Raw genomic sequence first — 17,704 nt, forward strand, 5'->3', positions numbered from 1 at the left:
GAGGCGTGTGGCAGGTTGCCCCCCCCCCCCTCCCTTCCAAGTTATTAACTTTTTTCAAGTCACCCTCAATAAAGATAACACTTTAGAGAATATGGGACCCATGTGAGTCCCACATGGGCTTGCTACCTGGGTTATTATCCTCTCAAGCATATAGGCAGGATTTTAATTTAGGGGGGGGCGGTAGTGAGCACCTCCTAGGGGTTGGGTGCAGGGAGGGAAAGTTTCCGCCTTCCCGCGCGAAGCCCGGAAAAACTGACGTTTCATTAAATTATTAAAGAAAGAAGACGATTCGTTGTACCATTCTCGACTCTTAATCCTTGCTGAATTCAGTTCCCCCCCCCCCCCCCTTCCCGCGCGAAGCGCGGAAGCTTTGACGTTTCATTAAAATAGAGAAAGAAGACGATTCGTTGTACCATTCTCGACTCTTAATCCTTGTCTGAATTCAGTTTTCCCCCTTCCCGCGCAAAGCGCGGAAGCTTTGACGTTTCATTAAAATAGAGAAAGAAGACGATTCGTTGTACCATTCTCGACTCTTAATCCTTGTCTGAATTCAGTTTTCCCCCTTCCCGCGCAAAGCGCGTAAGCTTTGACGTTTCATTAAATTATTAGAGAAAGAAGGCGATTCGTTGTACCATTCTCGACCCCTAATCCTTGCTGAATTCAGTCCCCCCCCCCTTTCCCGCGCGAAGCACGGAAGCTTCGACGTTTAATTAAATTATTAGAGAAATAAGACGATTCGTTGTACCGTTCTCGACTCTTAATCCTTTTTCTTCCTACGTCATCTTCCTATCCTCTTTCTCTCTCTCTTTTTTTGGGGGGGGGGGGGGGAGGGCGACCGCCCCCACCACCCCCTGGCTACGCGCCTGTATCCTCTCTGTTTCTCATTATCTCTCTCTCCCACTCTCTTGTGTTTTATTTCACTTTTGCACTATTGCACTGGATGCATACAAGGGTGTCGATTTGTATCCTCGGTTGGGGGGGGGGGGGATGATAGGTGCCAACATATTTTCGGCAAAGGATCAAAGCAACCAAGAGGTAGAGGCGCGTGGCAGGTTGCACCCCCTCCCTTCCAAGTTATTAACTTTTTCAAGTCACCCTCAATAAAGATAACATTTTAGAGAATATGGGACCCATGTGAGTCCCACATGGGCTTGCTACCTGGGTTATTATCCTCTCAAGCATATAGGCAGGATTTTAATTTAGGGGGGGGGGCGGTAGTGAGCACCTCCTAGGGGGTGGGTGCAGGGAGGGAAAGTTTCCGCCTTCCCGCGCGAAGCGCGGAAGCACTGACGATTCATCAAATTATTAAAGAAAGAAGACGATTCGTTGTACCATTCTCGACTCTTAATCCTTGCTGAATTCAGTTCCCCCCCCCCCTTCCCGCGCGAAGCGCGGAAGCTTTGACGTTTCATTAAAATAGAGAAAGAAGACGATTCGTTGTACCATTCTCGACTCTTAATCCTTGTCTGAATTCAGTCCCCCCCCCCCTTCCCGCGCAAAGCGCGTAAGCTTTGACGTTTCATTAACTTATTAGAGAAAGAAGACGATTCGTTGTACCATTCTCGACTCTTAATCCCTGCTGAATTCAGTTCCCCCCCCCTTTCCGCGCGAAGCACGGAAGCTTTGACGTTTCATTAAATTATTAGAGAAAGAAGACGATTCGTTGTACCATTCTCGACCCCTAATCCTTGCTGAATTCAGTCCCCCCCCCCCCCCTTTCCCGCGCGAAGCACGGAAGCTTCGACGTTTAATTAAATTATTAGAGAAATAAGACGATTCGTTGTACCGTTCTCGACTCTTAATCCTTTTTCTTCCTACGTCATCTTCCTATCCTCTTTCTCTCTCTTTTTTTTTTGGGGGGGGGAGGGCGACCGCCCCCACCACCCCCTGGCTACGCGCCTGTATCCTCTCTGTTTCTCATTATCTCTCTCTCCCACTCTCTTGTGTTTTATTGCACTTTTGCGCTTCGCGCTTAACATTTACTAAGCTCGTTGTTTTTTAACGCTGCGGCTTTGCATTTGGCGCACTGCATTTCTATGATGCTGTTGATTGAATAAATTGAATAAATTCATCAATTCCTGAAGAAGCCGTATGAGCGAGAATTAAATTTATACTTGTCTCATATACGGTCGTCTTATTTACTTCGTTTTCTATTTATATATGTATGTATTATGAAAATGAGATAGCAAAATGTGTATATTGATGGTCATCTTGCGAGTAATAACCATTAACTACTGTCATCGGGCTCTCATCATTAATTTTTTTTTTAATTTTTTTTTTATAGTGAATTATTGGGGGGGGGGGGTGATTGTACAGGCCATCCCCACCTGAAATATTGGGGGGGGGGTATATCCCCCATCCCCCCCCCCCCGGGATCGACACCCATGAATGCATACATCCGGGTTTTCTTTCAAACAACCTGCAAACATTTATTAGCTACCAGGTACGAGACGTAAAACTATTCTTCCGACAAATCTCGTCTAAGAATATCGAAGGTGTGATCAACATTTTCACGCCATTTTAAAGCAAATTTTACACATCGATGCGTTTCTTTCGGCCAGAAACCCCTTCAAATCAAGTGCGGCATGTGCTTATATGTTGATGACTTTTTAAATGTCTAATGTCTCATTTGATAGCCCTAAGGGCAGTGTTATTGAGGGGATATCACGTTTGGTGTTGGTGTTGAGGTGCAAAGATATACTATAATAGAGCACTACAACCGCTGTTTAGATCATATTACATGTAATTAAACACCAAACGACGAGCTTGTTTCAGCAGACGACATTTTGACCAAAATGAAACGCATCCGGCAGGAATTCTATCTGAGGTCAAAGCTGTGAGGTCAACACTTAACACCGACTGATTATTCTCATTTCATGTTCAGTATTAGAGAATGCTTTTGTGGCAAAGTGAACACTAACACCAAACACCGTGGGTGAAATCACCCATTGTCTCTGAATGTGTTATTATTAATGCTTGTTTTCATAGCAAATAATGTACAATGCGTTTCGTTTTAGATTCTGCTGGGGCGTGCTCGCGCTGGAGGGGGTGAGGGGGTCTGCAGGTGGAGCCTTGCGGAATTTTATATGTTTGCAAGTGGAGGCCTTTGCCTTTTATCATTTTACCGTCAGTAAAGCAGATGTTTCGAGTTATAATGACATGTTATGCAAGCGGTTTTTATTCTCTCTTTCCCTTACCTACATTCCTGTCTTTTCTTGCTCAGCTTCCTTCATTCCTTTTCTCATCTTGCTCTGCTATCTCCTCTTATTCTTGTTAGAATGAATTCAACTGTTTGATAAATCTAGTTGATGTATTTGTTATGTGCACATTTATATATTCTTATGTTATTCATTGCTATCTCATGCCAGTGGAGGCCAAATTTCTGTTTTTTTTTAGCGTGGACAATAAAATCTGAATCTGAATAAATGTAGGAAGAGATTTATAAAAAATAAGTTAATAATCACTATCTTGGGTAGATATCAACTTAGCGCTTATCCCAAACATCGTTACGTTACATGGGTGCCAGTACAAATCAAATATTTTTAAATGTAAACACGTTTATAATGTATAATTGTATGAATACATATGCAAAGCGCGTGTGGGTGAGTGTGGGTGGGTTTGGGTGTCTGTGTGAAACAAGCAATCTTAATTCTCTTGATAATTATTGAATTATACAAAAAAAATCTATATCTGGACTTAAAGCTTTTTGCTTTTTGCTTTATAATAAAAAGCTAGTCACACAATTATTCTTGACAAAAAGCATATTAGATCAAGAGCCTTGAATTATTGGTTGTTCAGGTGTTTTGTTAAAGCATGTCAATGTAGTCTCGTGCTGCAGACCTTTATACAATCATTTATAAAAACATTTGCCTCTTTTGTTAAGGATTATTTTTCAGCAATGGCATTAAAACGAATGCTCGGACGCATGATGCAAAAATATCGAGAAAGAATGGACAAATAAAAAAAGTAAAGCAAGTATAGAATCAGGAACTGAAAGACGCGCTAAATGTAACGCGCTTTGAGACGTCGATGATGTAACAAGTGGTATATCACCATACCGTGGGCTCCCTCTATGGGGGTAGGGGTGGGGGAGGGGGGCGGTCAGGTCTCCTCGTTATCGCACTCTATCCTGTCCTGTGTGTAGTCATTTCCAACATTAATTTCTTAATACACTCACCCCGCCCCCTTTCCGGGTCTTCCTTTCTTCTTTCTCTCTGCTGTCCATGTAATAAGCGCTAAATATCATTATTATTATCCTCATTATCATTGTCATCATAATAATAATAAATATTATTATTATTCGGCCTATTAAGGTTATTATTACAGTCGAACCTGCTTTCTTTAGAGACCACCTGTTAACAAAGACCGCATTTTTTGGTTTCTCTCCTGAAATTATTTTTCATTGAAACATGTGTTAAAGGAACCTGTACTTGAAGACCACCTGCCTATAAAGACCATTTTTCTTGTATCCCTTGTGTGGTCTTTATAGACAGGTTTCACTGTATTATTATGACTATAATTATTATTAGCGGTAGTAGTTGTAGTATTAGTAGTAGTACTATAGTAGTAGAAGTACTAGTTGTAGAAGTTATTACACATTTTAAGCATATGTTTTCAGGAAAGCTGTTTGAATACAAAGACTAGGACGGAACACACCGAGCACTGATCAAGAGGAGGAGTATACACAACACGCTTCAACGCAGAATCAATCCATTACCAGAAATATTCACTCGACCATTCTTATTCTCATCTATCTCTCTCTCTATCTGGGGCTTTCTTATTCTCATCTATCTCTCTCTCTCTTTCTGGGGCTTTCTTATTCCCATCTATCTCTCTCTCTATATGGGGCTTTCTTATTCCCATCTATCTCTCTCTCTCTCGCTTTCTCTTTCTGGGGCTTTCTTTACCGGTACTCATAGCACATAGGTAAGTGGGTATACCCCAGTGCTGAAAACACATCAGTCAAGAGAAGGTGGTGTTCGAGTAAAGGTGAAATAAAATTTTTTCATTGCGGTTATTTCAAAAACCTGTCACTGAAAATTTTTGTTTACTACATAATCAACACCTTCCAATCGCTTCGATAGAGTTTCTTATTAAATATATAACATAATATACCAGTTCACGGTTAGCACATGTCCCAAATGACCCCGAATATCCACAACATTTGAAGAGGTCCCACTTTGTACATTTTGAAATAATCACTCCTACAGCGATCGGTGCTACATAAATAGCCTTTGTTTCTCCTTTTCAAAGAATACTTACACCTGTGTATCATGGAGTGCACTGCTTGTGCATAAATGAATAATGATTACAAAACTTTCATGAACACGTATCCAGTATTCCGTCTCTGTGTATTTCACAATTTGGTCTCCAACGACCTTTATCTGCTCATGCTCAGACTGCAACTATGAACTGGCTTTTCAGTATGCACTGTTCCTTGGAGCCTTAGAAATCGACTATTTTAAGACCACCACGTTTCCAAGTTTCATCGTTTCATCCACGCTTAAAATAGAACGCAATTTCAAAGACGTTCTAGGGCTCAAGCAGAATAGCAATACCCTTCTGAATATCCCATAGAGATTGTGTTCACATTACGTAATATGTTCGCTCATATCATTAGGTAATGGAGAAATCTCTTTATTAAAATTGTCTTAGGTTGATAGTCTTCGCGATTACATATTATAGCGGAATCCAAATTGTAATCGCGAAAGAGCAAGTTAAAGCCTATCTGCACTAGTTTGGCCAATAGAAGATTGGAACTCCCTGCGTGGTCACTGGCAGGTGGATATGTCACCAAACCAGCTCTGAATTAACATAAATAAAAGGGAACCATGGGGGACCAATGGTCATCACTTAGGCATGGTTCGCTATATAGAGGGCGCAAGTAGCTAGAAGTCGTACAATCCCGCCTAAGTTTCTTTTGAGTGGATTCATTTATGAAAATAAGTGATTTTAAGAGATTGTCGAGATTGCTATATGATTTAGAATCATAAAAGAAAGAAAAAAACAGAGGACAAAAACATAAACGAGATTTTTACAAGAAAATTATACCTACACACTTATTAGGCGAAACATACAAGTACACAGACATAATTTTCTTTCTATAAACTCAGGATCCTGAGGCAATAATGGAAAATTAATATATTACACCGTACCTAAACCCTGAGGAACTAATTTAATTAGCGAAGGATATTAAAGTCACTTGCCCGGTAATTACATAGAAAAGGGTAGAATGACAATAGAAGTAGAAAATTAATTATTAAAAAGGAAAGAGAAGAGGAGGAAAATCTCATGTCTTAAATCAGATCAAATGAGAAAGGCGTGACCTTATAGGTAGACGTGAATATAATGTTAGGAGAATTGATTTCGAAAAATACGCGAAGGAGATAAAGAGACCTGATAAAGCGATACAATAAAACAAGAAAGACAGATAACAGTGAGAGCGCGAATGCTCAAAGAGGGAAAAGTGCAGAGAGAGGGTAAAGGAAGGACAGATGGATGTGTGTGTTTTTTCTTCTTCTGTATTGAATTGTTTAATGAGATATAAATGAACTGTATTAAGAACAAAACTAGATATAAAAATGTTTTTTTATAGGGGGGTGGAGGGGGTTTTAGGGGAGGGAAGATTTTTTTTTTAGGGAGGGGTTTAAGGTGGAAAGATAGTTTGAGGGGGAAAGGGGGGTTGAGGTATTTTATGTTATATTGTTTCCATTATGTTATTAATTGTCATGTTATTCGAAACTTATGATCTTGTTTTTGTATTATCTATCAAATGTAATTTTGTATTCTATGCATTTGTTGAATGGAAGTACAATAAATAATATTAAAAACAAAAAATAGATAGATAAAGAGAGATGGAGAGAGAGGGGGAGGGAGAGAGAGAGAGAGAGAGAGAGAGGAGAGAGAGAGTTTGTTATAAAAATCTACATAAACCATAACGACTGCAAACAATAGAGAGATGACCCTCAAGATTAACAATTCATTACAAAAAAATACTTGTCTGTTCCAGTAATTAAAATTCAAAAGTAATAACAATCCCAAAGCAATATCAATCACTGAACAGTTATCAGATATGAAGCGTATTGTCTATTTCCGTGCGTGTAAGGGGAAAAGGGTATAAACAATGAATCTGTACAAATAATTCTCTGAATACATACAACAAACAGGGGGTATTATTCTATTTTTAACTAAAACCATAACCAATTATAATGTCTAGCTATCAAAAATAGTCAGGCAATTCCATAATATTTCGAATGACGCGTTTCATAATTCGGCTTGAATTTAACACCTATGTTGCAACCCATGTGTTGAATCTTCGTTGAATATGAGATCTTACCCTGTTTGTTCTTCCAATATGTGGCATGTAACATACACTTCTCTTTAATAAACTCAAGTTTAAAATGAATTTTTCTAAGCAAATTCTCCCTCGTTACTATTCCGCTTTTCTGAAACAACTCCCCCCTTTTCTTTGTTGACAAAATTGTAAAGACTTTCGAAATCAACCTAGGTATGGCAATTTTAAAAGCGTTGCCCATCACATTTTATATTGTGCGAACAACGCAGTGAATAATACGTAATCCTAACATAATTTCTACACGCAGTACTGAAATTATTGACAGTATATGCTATCGCTTTTTGTCACAATGAAGTATATCAAGCCCTATTCTTAATTGGACCTCCAGGAAATTTACATTTCCATGCATATTTACTAATTTTACCTCGTATTTCACATTCCATTCTATCCTGCTAACAAAGGAGTGAGCGCGTTGAAGCTCCGTGTTGACCAATGAGTTCATTGTAAGCAGTCAGTCATGCATGACGTAACGCGATCGATAGTGGCTCCTATATTAACATGATAATTAGGCACGAGTAGTTGTGAAGCACGCGAGTATGAAAGGGCGAGAATACTAAACGCTAATTACATAGTTAACACAAGCCCATCGGTTCTCATTTATCTCCTTATTTATCTCTTCATATATTCCTGTGTTAGGTTTCTTTCTATGTCTCTCCATCTTATTGGGGGTATCCCTTCTATGCTGCAAGTTTAACGTTGATCCAACAATGAGGATTTTTGTACGACGATGATGATGTTGGTGATGATTTATTTTCTTGAGATGAATACATGATATAGATTCAGATTTCGTCAGCTCGAGCCCGACTATAAATCTCTCTCTTCCTCTCCCTCTCTCTCTCTCTCTCTCTCTCTCTTTTCTTCTCTCCCTCTCTCTTTTTATCTCTTTCTCTCTTTCTTTTCTTCTCTCGTTGTGCGCTCCCTTCTCCTTCTCAACCTCTTTTTATCTTTGTCTACCCTTCTCCCTCTCTCCTACCCTCAAATTAATTCTTCCCTTCCTTTCTTTATCTTGAATTGTACTATCATTTTCGAATATTTTTTAAATTCTCCTTTCCCTATAACAGGAATGTTGTAGAAGATATCATTTTGCAAACACATAGTTATCTCTTACATGGTGTTTGTTATTTCTCCTTCTCTTTCCTGAGGTTTTTCTTTCTCTTTCATCGTTTCTTTCTACCCCCTCTCACTCCCGGTCTATTAACAAACCAGAATTGTTTTGTATGACGCAAAGATACACTCGTGAAAGCTGGGAAGATAGGGGAAATTCAAAGGGTGATCAACCTCTGAAAGGTTATCACTATAATCTACAAAGGTATGAGTATAAACAATTTCTTAGAAATAGTGCAGGACATTGTCCTTTCATCCGTTGTACTTAAAATTCTATCTACACTTTCTACACGGATTCAACTTAACGTGATGACGAAATGCATTTACTGATTTATAGCTCGTTATAAACGAGTTTGTGCATGCCCGCTTGTGTAACAGAACGCATTAGTGATAGCCCGTTTCAAAACAGCGTGTTAAAACGGAAAAAGATGAGTCATTCAGAGACGCAATTAACGAACGTTGAATATGAAAAGCCATTAAGCGTTGCTTCGGATTTCAAAGATACAAGTACAGCTGGTAAAATGATACAACTGTATACTAAAGTAATTAACTTGAATCCCATTTCATCAGCGCTATCAACTGATCGTTTAAGGTACAATTTTCCCATTTCCTCCATCTAATCGAGTTCATTTCTTACCTTTTGATAAATTCCTTGTTATCACGATACAGAGTTTTTTAAATTTCATTCAGACAGTTAACGTTAACGAATTATTTATTCGTAGCGTTTGCTTTTTTATTTTCTTCTGGTTTTATTTTCTGATTCATGCGCTTATTTGCTTTTTGGTTTCCTACATTCATGTTTAAAGAACACCGCTTTAACTATTCAATTGTCCTCCAAAATACAACAAAAAGTTAACGAATTAATTCTATTTACGTGTTTTAAAGCGTCTAATTAGTTGTACATGTATTAGTAAAACACACATATTAACCCGAGCCCTAACTTGATGGGTATTCACTTTCTACATGCTTAAAGAACAATAACAAATTGCGTATTCAATGACCTCCAAAATAGAAACGAGTAATAATATTCACGAGTCAAACTTATATATGATATCACTGAAATACATATAGTACATGTGAGTCCACCACCCGTACGGTTCTCTATTATTTGTATATCTTAAGATGAATTCGTTAACGGCTTTCCTTTCTCATGAAAAAAGCTTTGCCTTTTCAGTATTCGTTGTTTCTATATTTATACGTCCATAGAATATTTAATCCACTGACCTTCAAAATGGAGATGAACAATAGTAGCAACGTTACCACACATACCTGTATACACATCGCGCCAAATTATCTACTGGTATCTATCTATTCAAGGCATCTAACTTTAGGCGTAAAAGTATGAATAAAACAGAATGCGATAGAGATCAGATTATAATGTTATTCATATGTGATTGCTGCGAGGGCATTTGTTCACACGGATGGTATTTGAATTATATTCACGCTGCTTAGTTATACAGATAAATCATTATAATGGTAATAGTAGCATGCCGATTCATACATCACAGCCATTAGATAACTCGGCTGCATGCGCTTTACAAAGTATTTCATTATTAAGCATCATGTGGGTTATTAGTATTGTTATCATTGTTATTTTTAATGATGATATTAATATTATTATTGTTATCATTATCATCATTATTATTGTTTTCATTACTAATAGTATCAGTATTGCTACCTCTATAATCATTGTCATAATTAATATAATTATTATTATCATTAGTAGTAGAAGTGAAGTAATAGTAGTAGTAATAGTGGTGGTAGTAGTAGTAATAATAGTAGTAGTAGTAGTAGTAGTAGTAGTAGTAGTAGTAGTAGTAGTAGTAGAAGTAGTAAGTAGTAGTAATAATAATAGTAGTAGTAGTAGTAGTAGTAGTAGTAGAAGTAGTAGTAGTAGTGGTGGTAGTAGTAGTAGTAATGTTACTAGTAGTTGGTTTTAGTGTAGTAGCATAATTATCAAAATGATTTCAGAAGTAACGCTGTGTCTTCTTTTATAGTTTGTGATGACTTAGCTCTCGAGGTCCACTTCTGTTTCTGTTTTTTCTTTGCTATCGAAAGGAACTTAAGGGTGAACTTTCCTTTAATACCACGCTTAAAACACAGATGAAAAATCTGCGAAATCCTGACTACATACCTTTAACAGAGAATGGGTAACTCTAATATAAGCTCCTAGAAGCAATGTAACTATTCAGCAATTTCATTGTATCTTTCTGATTGCAACCTTCTCTGAAAGTATGTTTATTTTATCCCCACAATAGATCGCTACAGTAAATCCAATACACGTTCCTGTGGTTTCAAATCATGTTGTTAATGAATATGTCACAGGGATAGTCACTTTCATGTATATTTCACATGTATTGTAATTTGTAGGTTTATTTGTAATTTTTTGTTTTGTTTAATATGTAGTTGTTTATCATTGTATTTTATTTGTTATATCGCTTAAAGACTTCGATGAAAAGCGCCTTATAAGCACCGTTTTTTAATTACAATTTTTATTATATTGGGTTTTTTCTTCATTATTTTTTAGATTTTCTCCAGGAGAATAGCTTGGTGCGGGTGTGTCAATTCACGGTGGTTTGTCTTCTAGAAACCAATTTCGCAGAAGATCTATAGTAGGAGCGTGAGATGAAAGTTATTTGTACTTACGTGCACCGGGTACATATCCCGCAGAGGAAGGTGATGGTGATGATTGTATTCCAGCCGACAGACTGCCGGAGGGCCGGAGGGATGATGGTGATGCTAATAGTCCTCCTGTTGCTATGGAGACGTTTGGAGATGATGTTGACCCGGTCGGATGAGTATCAGAGACGGTTGTTTCGAAGATATTATCGCTGGTGATATAAGATCCAGTGTTGGTGGAAAGATGGGATGATGATACATTGAAGTGCTCCTCGGACATTGGCGGTGTGGGTGATGATGGTGATGATGATGGTGATGGTGATGGTGGTGGTGTTGGTGATGATGGTGATGATGATGGTGATGGTGATGGTGGTGGTGTTGGTGATAGTGATGGTGATGGTGGTGGTGATGGTGGTGGTGTTGGTGATGATGGTGGTGTTGGTGATAGTGGTGGTGTTGGTGATGATGGTGATGGTGATGGTGGTGGTGTTGGTGTTGGTGATGATGGTGATGGTGATAGTGGTGGTACCTGGGAAGATGATGATGCGGTATAATTGGTTGTTGAAGGTGAGGTATGAGGAATGAATGAACTGGTAGCTAATAAAGCTGGAGGATTGGAAGAAGGAATGCTAGGGTTATTGGATGAAGAGAGATATGATGTTGATAAGGATGGAAATAGAGCTGATGGTAACGATGGCATCACAGATACCACAGAAGATGAGGGAGATGATGAGAGGGTATTCATCGGTGATGGGTTTCTCAGGTTAGATGAGGGAGAAGTTGAAAAGGGGAGTGTGGTGTGTGTGTCTGATGACATAAGAAATGTTTGGAATGACATTTGTGATGCTATTATCGTTGGTGTAAATGTTGTTGATGATGGTGACAATGATGATGATGAGGAGGAGGAGGAGGAGGAGGATGAAGATGATGATGAATGCAATAACGTCCAATAAGACGACTCCATGCGTGATGTTTTTGTCACAGAATCCACTTGTGCTGCAGTAACAGATAGAGTCGGAGATATATTCCCAAATGCTGATGAGGAACTCCCATAGGAACCTGTCTCAATTGAAGCGCTATGTGAGGCATACAAATCCTCCACAGATGATTCTTGTGTCACTGAGTCCATGGCTTCAGCTGACTCTGGGCTTCTTTTTATTCGCTTCCTTTTGTTTTTAATCCCATTTATCTGTATCAACTTCGAAACCGCCAATGTAGACGAAGATGGAGACAAAGTAGAAGAAGGCAAACTAGTCGACGTCCCACTCGATGAAGAAAGCGACCAGGGCGAGTTATTACCATTATAAGAAATCAGATGCAGAGAAGAAGGATTAACCTTCATGAAGGCACGAGATGTTTGAACTGAAGCGTCACTACGCAAGGTGCTTACATTAGAGACGTCATTCATGACACTTCCCCGCCGACGCCCGAGCGAGGATTGCCTCTCTCGACTCGCTGACAACCTACCGTGGTTGCTCGTACCCGATAAAGTCGAATAAAGAGACGAATTTGTATCGGCATAACTCTTTGTTGCTGCAACCAACAACGATGAATTATTCAATCGTGTTACTGATGAGATTAGTTCAACATTTGCAATAGAAGGCGATGGTTTCACTTGAAGGCTTGCTGGTATAAATCTCAAAATAGATGAAAGAGCTTGTGCATTTGTAGCGTTCAAGAGTAAAGATTCCTCAGTGGTTGCTGATCGAGTTGAGGAGGATTCAAGGTGGCTTTGTGAAGCTAGGAAGTAGTAAAGAATTGATAGATTCCATAGAGTCACTTGGATGATCAGCCATTGTCTTAGAGACATCCTAGAGAGAAAGAGAAGAGATTGATAATGTTGTGATGGTAAACGTACTCCTGCCTCAAAGAGTGAGTGATTGGGAGGTCTGTCATCGCGATAAATGAATAACACTACGCAGCGTGATAGTAGGAGGGACATAATGATCAATATCTACCCAATGCACCACACTCACACTCACTCACGCACTCTCTCATTCTCATTCTGTCGGCCTGCTTCTCTCTCTGTGTTTGTCTCTCTCTCTCTCTCTCTCTCTCTTTCTCTCTCTCTCTCTCTCTCGTGCTCTCTCTCTCTCTCTCTCTCTCTCGCTCTCTCTCTCTCTCTATCTATCTATCTCTTGCAATCTGATTCTATTTATCTCTTTTTTTGCTCCCCTTTCTCTCTCTCTCTTTTTATTCAATTTCGTTTTTTCGTTTTCGTTATTTTTTTTTCTGTCTCTGTCTGTCTGTCTGTATCTCTATTTCTCTCTTCCTCTCTCTCTCCCTCTCTCTCTCTCTCTCTCTGCCGAACCCTTAACTCTCTTTATCGCACTCTTCCACACACACTGCCTCCTGTGCGATTGCTCTCTCTCTCTCTCTTTCCCTCTTTTCTTTATCACCCTACTTCGCTTTCTCTCATACCTTAACTCTCTTCCTCTTTAGTTATATCAATATATTCATATCCGTCATACATGAATCCTGTCTAATTATTCCGTACATATACCCTAATCAAATCACACAATATCAGAATATACATTTCTAGTGCATTGTTGGACCTGCCATAGTCCCAAAAATGTATTACTCGCCCCCTGTCGGTCGATAAGCGGTGTACCTAGATATCTTTCTTTTTTGTATGTACAGTACTGTTATTCTGTTAATGCCTTAAAAAAGGGTAATTAACACATTGTTTATTAAGAATGCTACTATCTATTTTTATACATCCTCGACTGTGTCATATCCATAAATATGAAAAATTGCCTGTTTCCAAAATGTTAATCTTTTCCCCCTTTTCTTTCTCTGTTAATCTTCAAAGGGCTATGCAGCCTATCGCAGAGATCTATAGAGGAAGATTACCAGTTGTGTAGGCACTAAACACCGGGCTTATATCCTACTCTTAGGAGAAGTGTAGCGTATTTACACATCCAAAGTGATAACACTGCCTTAATTATTGTAAATCTCAATAGAATTTTTATGTTTACAATTGCAAACTTGATTATAATCAGCTTTTTAGAGAAATATAAAAAAAAAAAACGAAGAAAAAAAAAACAGAGATACAGACGGGAAACGAGAATAAAAACATGAAACACGATTATAAATCTATTCTAACAAAAAGCAACCTTCGATAATGTCATTGCCCTTCTACGTCATCTATTTAAATGTTCGAGCATTGTAGAGACATAATGAAATCTAGCCATTATTTGTTTGATGGACTGAACAATAGGGTATTGAAATTGCCCTTGAGTTTTCTCGGGGGCAATTGTTGATATTGTGTCAGAAAAATTGATGATAAAAAAGGCGCGATCACAATTCATCTGTTATTTAGCTATAGAGGGCGGCAAACACAATTTCTGTTCACAAATGAAAAGTCAGTATATTAGTTTTTTCTCTCTCTCTCGTTCTTTGTCTCACTGTCGCTCTATCTGTTTCTCTCTGTCTCACCCTCTCTGCCTTCTTTCTTTCTTTCTCTCTCTTTCTTTCTCTCTCTCTCTATCTCTCACACCTCTTATCTCTATTTTACTCTCCTCTTTATCTTGCTATCTCTTTCTACCTTTCTAAACTTCCTCTCTCCTACCTATGTTACCCTACATCCCTATTGTAAACGCAATCTGTGTTCATGCTCCTGTAATTTAAAGCTAAAATTGAAAGTCAGGAACTCAATTAAATTCACCCCAACTTTGAAAAAGAGGACGAAACATGGAGTATCCTGTGAAGAGAGAGAGAAAAAAGCTCCCTTGCGGATGTGACTGACTCGTGGCAGTCTGAATTCTTTATTGAGTGTGTGTATTTCTGAATATTTGATACGTTTACCATATTATTGTTTTGTGAAGGATAGATTTCAGTTGGTATTTGTGGTTGATTTTCTTCCCATGGTTACTGTAATAATTCAGTCTGATAATAAGAACTAAACTATCTTTAGAGTGATGTGTCAAATACGTCAGTGGTCAAAGTTTTGAAGGGAAAGTTGTTATGAATGAAAATCAAGACAACCGGTAGAATCAAGATGATCCGGCTCAAGGATAAGGCTAGTCACGAATCAGCCCTCCCTATCTCAATTAACATTAGCAAACGTTTTTCTTTAATGTGTAATATTTCCATCACTTCCCCTCCCCCTTCTCTCTCTCTCTCTCTCTCTCTCTCTCTCTCTCTTTCTCTCTCTCTCTCTCTCTGAGCACTGTTTATTTTCCAACTCTCTTTTAAGTCTTTATTGATTAAAATATTTTTTCCTTCAAAATATGTTTACCAATATCTCTCTCTGGCACACACATACACACCCGCACAACAATCCACCAGCCACCCACCCACACACACTGTCTTACATTCACTCCTCTCTCCAACGTCTTCCCCCTTACCACCCCTGTCTTACGCTCTTTCATTCTTCTCCTCACCCACACACACGCGCTCACACACACGCACACACACATAAACGCCCACGCACACACATACGTACACGCACACGCGCACACACGCACGCGCACTATGCTCACACACACACACGCCCACACACACACCACCTCTCTCTCTTTTGATTTCTGTCTACCTGTTTAACACATGTCCTCGTGTATTAATCATCTCCTTCCATCTCTGAACCAAGACAATCCTTTACACTGAAATAGGATGACACCCAGCTATGTTCAATTTGTTTTAAGAAGTTGAAGTATTTATTTCTCTACTACAGACAAGAATCTACCACTCTGGAAATTATAACTTCGACGATAGGCAGCTATCGACGAATCCTGGTCCTAACTATCTTGTCATATACCGGTGTAGTCATGGAAACCATAGGTTGATGGGTTTAGATGTTCTCTCCACCGGCGCTGCCTGTAGTATCACAAATAAAGAGACGAAGAGCGATTAAAGCGTAAGAATGACTACCGTGGGATGGTTACATACAGATAAATGCGTATTAATAGCTCCTTTATACTGCGCAAGTATCCAACCAAGTGGATGCTAAATGTTCCTACAAAGTACTAGTATTATAATACTGGCTTTATCCCCCCCCCCCCCCCCCACTCCGAGAACGGACGGACCCCATGCGTGTTACCAAAATGTCCGGTAAAGGGGTACTTTTCGTGTGACAAATTCCAGCCCGAGAATTGTAAAAAAAAAAAAAAAAAGGGGTGTATTAACTTTTTACCCCTTTTTCATGATTTAGGGGGTCTCCAAGGCAGGAAAAGCCCACGAAAAGCCCGCGAAAGGGGGGTTCGGAAATGTTGGCAGTCCTCAGATAGGGGGTGCTTTCAAAAAGAGGGAACAAGCATATGCGTACCCTCAATAACACTGAGTGGGGGGGGGGGAGCCGGGCTTTATCCAAGCTTACCTTAGGCGCTGAAAACATTCAAGGAATAAATTCATATTAGGTTCCTATTTACTACACCTGGGTGCCAAAGGACATTAGTGGTTCGGTGTACCATGTGATTCACATTCCGATGGCATATACCCTGTAGACTACAGCAAGACGATTCTTTATAGATAAAACTATAATTATCAAATCAAATTCATTCATTCTTCACCGATATCGTGGTATTATATCCCATTATAAGATGATGACGTGGATCCTAATCAAATGATTGGTTGAGAGCGTACACGTGACCAGGCTTTTATTTTACTTGACACGTCTTTTTTTTTATAATTACCGGTCATTACCAAATGTTAATGACCGGTCATTAGTCAAAACATGTTATAAAACATCCTTTTCGAAAAAAGAAAGAAATATCTTATAAAACAAATAATACATATCGTTTTTTCGGGCATTAGTAAAATTACTCACACTCGGTACCTTTAAAACAGTGCATTCACCCTCGGCTGTCGTCTCAGGCATGTTAGAATGTTCCAAAGGTACCTTGTGTGGGTAATATGCCCTCACTACTGTGTATTATTTGTATATTGTTTCTTACCAGCGCAGAAAGCGAACTTTCCATTACGGCGAGAGCACCAGCAGGTCTGTGTCTCACTGAACTGGGACTCACAAACTGAAGAAGAAAATAAAGGACAATTTTTACTCGAAGGTTACATTAAATCACAACAAAATAGAAGGAAATATATATATTCCCTAAATAGGATTGCACTATGATTGTGACTTAAGCATATATTCTTTTAAAAAAGTTTAATATAAAACTCTTAGAAAATGATAGTAATGTATGAATTGATTATCATCACCATTATTGTCATCATGATATATATTTAATAATGATAATAATAATAGCTCACATTAATAATGCGCCTAATACTTTGTTTCTAGGCGCAACACATACTATTACCCCAGTCATCGGATCCAGGCTTACCCGCAACACAATGTATGCACATTTTCCACTCCCTGGGGAGCATTCCAGTCAGTCGCCATTTTACAAACGCCACTTGCCACACTTTATCTTTCGCATCCTACCGTGTGCCCATTTAACACGTGGGTGGAGAGTGGCAAATGTAGATCAATGTCTTGGCAAAGGACATTAGTGAGAAGATTCGTTAGTGGGAATATTTGGGAAGATTCATTAAATATTGCTAGCAAACTTGTTCAAATGACTGTCTGAAGTGATCTGTCCGGATGATGATGGGGGTATTGTAATACTAATACTAGTGCAGTTCTTGTATAGCGCATAAAACGTTATGAAATAACATCTCTATGCGCTT

At 38.9% G+C, this 17,704-nt stretch overlaps 1 protein-coding gene and 1 pseudogene across 1 annotated transcript; both read right to left on the minus strand.

Annotated features, from left to right (window-relative positions):
- Window positions 1-8,194: 8,194 nt before the first annotated feature.
- LOC115921425 lies at window positions 8,195-11,468 on the minus strand (annotated as a pseudogene).
- Window positions 11,469-11,582: 114 nt separating this feature from the next.
- Window positions 11,583-13,013, minus strand: LOC115921194 (putative protein TPRXL; the record flags this gene model as incomplete). Its single annotated transcript, XM_030978423.1, has 1 exon — window positions 11,583-13,013. A coding segment is annotated over exon 1 (1,305 nt), but the record flags the coding sequence as incomplete, so codon positions are not given.
- Window positions 13,014-17,704: the final 4,691 nt, after the last annotated feature.

The sequence above is a fragment of the Strongylocentrotus purpuratus genome, unplaced genomic scaffold (genome assembly GCF_000002235.5).
Source record: "Strongylocentrotus purpuratus isolate Spur 01 unplaced genomic scaffold, Spur_5.0 spur5_scaffold_1, whole genome shotgun sequence".
Classification (NCBI taxonomy): domain Eukaryota; kingdom Metazoa; phylum Echinodermata; class Echinoidea; order Camarodonta; family Strongylocentrotidae; genus Strongylocentrotus; species Strongylocentrotus purpuratus.